Source organism: Capra hircus, unplaced genomic scaffold, assembly GCF_001704415.2.
Source record: "Capra hircus breed San Clemente unplaced genomic scaffold, ASM170441v1, whole genome shotgun sequence".
Taxonomy (NCBI): Eukaryota; Metazoa; Chordata; class Mammalia; order Artiodactyla; family Bovidae; genus Capra; species Capra hircus.
In genome coordinates this window covers 104,107-110,844 of record NW_017189518.1, presented here as the reverse complement: position 1 = coordinate 110,844, position 6,738 = coordinate 104,107, and the positions used below count along the sequence as shown (strand labels likewise).

The 6,738-nt window shown below is 53.8% G+C and overlaps 1 protein-coding gene across 1 annotated transcript; it reads right to left on the bottom strand.

Annotated features, from left to right (window-relative positions):
• Positions 1 to 989: 989 nt before the first annotated feature.
• Positions 990 to 5,884, bottom strand: HMGB3 (high mobility group box 3). The gene is made up of 5 exons (XM_018044330.1): positions 5,784 to 5,884; positions 3,445 to 3,599; positions 3,037 to 3,176; positions 2,374 to 2,548; positions 990 to 1,995 (listed from the first exon to the last, which is right to left on the bottom strand). The coding sequence occupies exons 2-5, from the start codon at positions 3,592 to 3,594 to the stop codon at positions 1,855 to 1,857; spliced, it is 606 nt and encodes a 201-aa protein (XP_017899819.1). The 5' UTR covers positions 3,595 to 3,599; positions 5,784 to 5,884; the 3' UTR covers positions 990 to 1,854.
• Positions 5,885 to 6,738: the final 854 nt, after the last annotated feature.

The following is a 6,738-nucleotide window of genomic DNA, read 5'->3' as shown; positions in this document are numbered from 1 at the left end:
AGCCTTCAACACGTACATTTGCGGATTAATGCTGAAAAGGTATTAACACTCACCCCCAACACAGTCCCCTTCATTACTGCCAACAGTTCAATGCACATACACAGCAGAGCGCAAAATATTTAAAGTCACCATCTGCCACTATGGCCATCACCCTCAGCCTAACTTGGACAAAATGCTACACCTTCCAAAAGAAAATAAACACTGAAACATATAACAAGCCTCTTCAAGTGTAAGAATATTTTAACAACAATCTATATTCCAATTAAACAAGTTCAAACCATGGGTAGACCAGTCTTTTTTCTGATGACATCTACTACTTAGAAGCAGTTGATGCCATCAGCTTGCCCTGCAGGTGCCCCTTGATGGAGCCCAGCCATTTTCCTTGAGGTGTTTGGTTTCTTGAAGTTGGAAGGAAAAAGGACACTGCACCCTCCTCCATGTACCCCTCACTGGGGTCTAGGAGAGGATGCCAAGCTCAAGAACACCTTGATCATTGAGCAAAATAATGTTCTACTATAAGTACTGGGGCACGGGTGAAAGAAAAAAAAAAGCCTGAAAGAACGTTTTGCTGTTTAGCAATGAATTTGACCACCTCCCCAGTGTGTGTGTGTGTGTGTGTGGGAGGTGGGTAGAGTGGGAGATTTAAAAAAAAAGAAACCAAAAACAAGCAAACCCCAGTAGTAGTCAGCCTCAATCTTAACCACCCACCTTCCTAAACCTCAGAGAACTGGTAAATCTTGTCTGTGACCTTAGCACCTACATTCAGCAGCTTAGACTTCACCTTAATGCCTTTCAGACACAAACAAAATCACACAGTAGCTTCAAGTAGTCCTCTTAGTATCTCTGTCCTCAGTAGGTTGGCCACAGTAAGTAAAAGAAGTTATTTACCAGATTCACCAGGAGGCTAGTTACAAGATGCCATGGAGTGGGTTGTCCTCCTGCTAAGACTGAGGTGAGTCAGACATTTAGACTGTCATCATAGAGCACAATTTTAAAAATGTAATACTGTTTATTTAACTTCAAAAACATTTCAACATTCTAAACATACAAAAAAAATAACAGAACATTGCAGATCGTGTTTAGTACAGAAGGTTCTTGAACTTTCACTGGTGCAGTGGCTCTTGGCTTTGCTGACAATGAACAGCTCTACAGTTTGTTTAAAAAAAAAAACAGTTTAAAACTACCGCACTTCAACTAAAAAGGATCCAAAACACTTCTCATGCCTGCTGACCCCACCCCCCCCTTCCACAGCTAAGAATGGCAGCGGGATGCTATGTCGCTATATACAAAAACAAGACAACCTGAAGCTAAATGGATGCCCACTGCAGTGTCCACAGGTCCAGCCCCACAGTGCACGCCCTGAGCTACAGCCCCTCTGGAAGGCATTGCCCCCACAGCCTCCACACCAAGCAAGGAGCATCAAGAGTGTGTCTCGGTTGCTTTGTTCTTTTTACAAACTATAGATATGTACAGTTGAGAACTCGGGATTTCTAGCCCATGACCATAGAATTAACACACCACCTTACAAATTTTAAAAAAAAAATGCCAGAAACATCTTTAAATGCCTTGTCACACCAACAGCAAAGTGCACAGAGTGAGGAGAACACGAGAGCCTTTCATTTTAAAAATGTTTGGAAATATGTACAACTTTGATACAGTTTCCAGGTGCTCCAGACACCCATGGCCACTTAATGTAAACCACTGACAATTGCTAGAGCACTAAGATATGATCATGATCCAATTGGGTAATTAAACCTAATGAGGGCAACAGACACATCTTGGGTGAGAGGTGTGTCAATCAAGGCGCTCCCTACTCTAAGGTATTCACAAGGAGACAGATCAACAGTTTTTTTTTTATTCATCCTCTTCCTCCTCCTCCTCCTCCTCCTCCTCCTCCTCATCCTCTTCGTCTTCCTCTTCCACCTTTTTCCGGGCAACTTTAGCAGCACCCTTGGCACCATCAAACTTCCCTTTAGACTTATAGTCTGCGACATCCTGGAAGGGACAGACACACATTGCAAATGAGTCAAGGGTAGAAGCAAGCCATCCCCACCCCAGAAGGAGAAAACACGGGAGAAAGACAGGGCTACTCTTTGAAATATTTCTTTCCAGATTCAAACTGGGTTCGCAGCCACTCCAATTGCAGAATGCATGGGTGTTCACGTGTTCTAAAAGTCCAGTGAATAAGCACTATCTGACCCTCTGCTAGGGGCACGCCCATATGATCACATTTTGAAGCCTGCCTGAAAAGCTGTCTTAGACACAACCATCTGTCAGAAGCCGGACCACCAATATACTAGGCCGATCTGGCATGGAGACGAGTCCTACAGCCTTCCACCCCCAGCCTGTGCAGGGTACACTCTGGTCTCTCACCTTCTCATACTTCTCCTTCAGCTTCGCTGCCTTGTTGATGTATGGCTGCTTCTCACTGTCACTTAAGTTATTCCACATCTCGCCCAGCTTCTTCGCCACATCTCCAATAGAGATGCCAGGGTTTGCAGACTTGATCTTGGGGCGGAATTCAGAGCAGAATAGGAAAAATCCAGACCTTGTGGGGAGAGAATTGTATACATCAGAGGAGAACCCACCAAAATGGGAGCTGAAGTCAAGATCTCATGTTGCTGAATGCACAAATTCCTACCACGATGACTCTCCCCTCAAGTGAAGAAATACGTGATGCCATGCACAATATTACAAAGTTGCAGGCACTAGAATGCTTAAGAGGCTTCAGCAACATACGGTGCTTTCTCAGTTACTGGGAAAAGGATAGCAAAAACGCCAATGGACACTGACACCCAGAACTGGGCTGTCTGCCCCCTTCCCAGTGGAAATGCCAACAGCCAACCACCATGCATGCGTACAGTTCACAAAGACAGCCACAACCAGGAATTTCCCTGGCCCTGCACTGTACAGCTCAAAGTATACACTGTTTTGCTGAGGTATCACAACATCTTTTTAGGTACAGTTGTCTTTTTAAAAATCTTTCAAGCAGAAGGAAAGCTCTTAACTGCTATCCTGAATCCTATAGCCACTTACGGTGGTCTCTTGGGGGCATTAGGGTCCTTCTTCTTCTTGCCTCCCTTAGCTGGTCCGTAATCCTTCATTTCCCGATCATAGCGCACTTTATCCGCCTTTGCCATTTCATCGAACTTCGACTTCTCTTTCCCGGACATGGTCTGCAAAACACAGGACCTCAATGCAGTGAGCACATACCTGTTCAGCTGTCCTGTAATTATGGTGGCAGCAGTGAGAATCACTTGCAAAAGGGGATGACAGCCTTAAACCCTTGCAGAATCTTCAAAAATAAAACAAAATTCTAAGGAGAGACAAGATGAGTCTAAGTAAAGAGGAAGAAAACAGCCACCTGGAGCTACACTGAAGGTCAGTAACCAGAAAGTGTGAAATCCAACTAAGAGTAGCTGGAAAAATATAAAAGAAAAATACCTTCCACCTCTCAGAGCATTTCTTGGAAAACTCAGCAAAATTGACAGGGACCTCTGGGTTTTTCTTCTTATGTTCCTCTCTGCACGTCTGCACAAAGAAGGCATAAGCAGACATCTTGCCCTTTGGTTTCTTGGGATCACCTTTAGCCATCTTGACTGATGAAGGGAAGAGAGACAAAGAGAAACAAACACAATGAATATCTGTAAGATATACCAGAGGTGGCCCTTTTGGAAGAACCCTTGCCCCCATCCTGCAGCCGCTCTAGCAGCTGAAGGCAGAGTAGGGAGGAAATCAGTTTCACTGTCGCTTGTCATTTAACTTTTGACCAGCATGAAGTGCGCTGGTTTGTGAGTTACTTCTCCGGGAGTGATCAAGTTCTCCAAATGGAACTGACCCAAGCTGGGTGGTTCTGAGCTATACTGCGACTCAGAACTATTACGTTTTGCAAACTACAATTCAAAAGTGGGAAGGGCACACGGAGGACACGTTGGTAAAGGGTGCAGGCGGGTGGCAGAAGCTTGCAACCAACCACTTCAGGCTAGCGGGTCATCTGTTTTACTATGTTAGAGACAACAATACTGTTGCCACCGAGGATTACAAGACCAAAGCAGGAGAACTGTAAACGGGGAACACTTGAAATTTCACTATTTTTGATGCGTTCTGGCTTATAAAAATGGCTTTTACAAAAACAGTAATCTGGCAAGTGAGCAGATCTCCCTTGTACTGTTTAGTTCCAGTCTGTATCTTCATCATTACCTAAAGGGGGAGGGGAAACAGAAAGGGCTAGTCTTGCCCATCAGTAAAGGCAAGCATGTCCAGCCAGGAACACTTTCTGCAAAGTTTCCAAATCAAAATGCAGCTGTGGCGTGTTATCGCCCCTGTCCCACCCCACCCCCCTTGCTTCCCGCCATCTTTTCCTTTTCCCACACCCAAGGTCATCACGCTAAATTCAAGCGTTCCCCTTCCCTGGGAGCGACCGAGGGGCTGAATCTGGGCCCCGCGGCGGCGGCGCGGGTGCGGCGGCGCGGGTCGCGGGGGAGCCCGGGGCCGGCCACGGACGGCCGGGCTCGGCCCCGCGCTGGGTCACTTGGACACGCAGAATTCACCTTCCATTTTGTCAAAAGCTTCCTGATGAAAGAAAGTGCCCCTGAAATCCGCCACTGCTACCCGCGGGGGGCGTAGGGAGCGGGGGGCGGCGGCGGCGGCAGCGCGCCGGGGGCGCGGAGCCGAGCGGGCAGCAGCGGTGACCGCGGCGCCCGCCGCGCCTCCAAGCTCCGCTCGCTAAAATGGCTGATCCGCGCGCGGCCGGCGCGGGCGGCGGCGACGGCGGCGAACAAAGCGGTCCGGGCCCTGCCACCGCCGCCGCCCGCTCGCCAGCCCCACCCCACCCCGCCCCGCCCGGGGCTGCGGGGGCCGCGGGCTGGACCCCCCGCCCCCGGCGGCGGCGCGGAGCGCACTCCTCGGGATAACAAAGGCGCCCGTGCGGCCATGACGCTCGGCCGCGCAGGGGCCCGCGGCGGCGCCCCCGGCCCTCCACGCCGCCCGCCCCAGGCCTCGGGCGCTGGGGCCGAGGCCGGAGCCCGCTCGCTGTACCCGCCGCTCGTCCCCCCGCAGCTCGCCTGAGCCCAGCGCCGCGCCGTGCCGCGCCAGCCATGTTCACGGCGGCGGCGGCGGCGGTGCCCTGCGGGCAGGAGATGAGCGGGGGGCGGCCGGCCCGCGCCCCCCCTCCCCGGGCCGCCGGGCGCTCCCGCGACGGCCATGTTAATGCAGAAGCAGCAGTGCAGCCCCCCGGGGCCGCGCGGCGCCCAGCCGAGACCGGGAGCGAAGTTTGCCTGCGCCGTAGTCCCCGGCGGGCAGCGGTCGCCCGGCCTCCCCGGAGTCCGTCCCAGGCGGAGAAGCACCGGCCCCCTGCCCAGGTCCGCCGCCCGGCGCCGGGACGCGCGCCGCCCGAACCCGCAGTCGCCCCTCGGCTCGCGCCGCCGCAGCTGCCCGAACATCTGGCTTGGGGGGGGGGTCAAGGTCCCTGGGCCGCTGCCCCAGGGGGCGTCGGCCGAGGCGGGTTCCGCGGAGGGAACGCAGCCCCGACAGTGGGGAGCTCAGGTTGATGCACGGAAAAGTTGAAACACCTGAATCGCTTTTTCCTTCCCGCACCTATAGCAAAGAGGGGAGGCGAAGGGGGCGGGAAGGGCGCGCGGAGGAGAGGCAGGGGGCGGCGGCTGAGCGCGCTCGCGGCGGCGCGGGCCGGAGGAAAGTTGTGCGGGCGCTGCTTCTGCGGCGGCGGTGGCGGTGGCGGTGGCAGCGGCGGCGGTGGCGGCGACGGCGGGCGGTGCGAAACGTACCTGTATTGTTCGCTAGTCTGGGCAGCGCAGGGCACGACGCGCGGCTCAGCGCTCCACAGCCTCGCGCTAGCTGCCTCCACGAGAGCCGCCTGATTGGCCAGCGGGCTCCGCCGTTTAAAACAACCTCCTCGCCCGGCCATTGGCTGCGGGCCTCATGAATATTAAACAGGCGCGGGAGCCCATTGGGCGCGGCCGCTGGGCTCATTCATTCAAACAGAACAACCCGCCGGCGCTAGCTACCGCGGCAAAACCGAGGAATAATAATAATCTCGCTTGCCCACTCCCCGCGCCCCTTCCCCGCCCTTTTCGCACCGAGGTGGCATCTCAAAGGACTTTGGCGAGGTGGCTCCGCCATTCCCTGCGGCCTCGGCCTCTGCTGTTTGGAGGGCAAGGTCGAGCCGGGTTGCGCTGGCCTCTGCTCCTTCTGAGCCGCGGCCTCTGCGTTCTGGGTCCCCTGTCCCCTAGGCAGCCCCACCCACCACCCCTCACCCCAGCCACCCACCCCGGGACAACTCCGGGATCGACCGTGAGGGTCGACTGTCCTTCACCTCCACCGAGTTCCGCCGCGACTCTGCTGCAGGGGCCTTGCGGCAGGCACCTAGCTCTCGTAAGTCCGGCGGAAAGCGGCTGCTCGCTCCAGCAGGAAAGCTGCTGTGAGATCTCAGGGTTTCGGGACTCGCACCCCGCCTTAAAACAACCTGATTGTGCTCCCGAGGATCGCGCTCATCTAGCGTCTTTCCACTAATTCCCAGAAAGTCAATCTGTGGTGCAATTGCGGAACCAGCGAGCTAGGTGGGCTAGAGGACGAAAACGGAGTTTGGCAAAAGAAGAGAAATCGGGAGAAGTAGTAACTTTGTGGGCAGGGATTCAGTCCACTTTTCACCGCCTCAGTTTAGGCCCTCGTTCCCTTTGCTCTTCTGACACACACCCTATTGAAGAATAAAAGTACTTGTAA

What these genes read in the sequence shown, in the direction of transcription:
- HMGB3 (XM_018044330.1), bottom strand. Translation starts at nt 3,594, where the DNA reads ATGGCTAAAGGTGATCCCAAGAAACCAAAGGGCAAGATGTCTGCTTAT. An exon ending in AATGCTCTGAGAGGTGGAAG is followed by an intron (nt 3,177 to 3,444) that starts GTATTTTTCTTT and finishes TGTGTTTTGCAG; the next exon opens with ACCATGTCCGGGAAAGAGAA. An exon ending in TGAAGGAGAAGTATGAGAAG is followed by an intron (nt 1,996 to 2,373) that starts GTGAGAGACCAG and finishes TGTCCCTTCCAG; the next exon opens with GATGTCGCAGACTATAAGTC.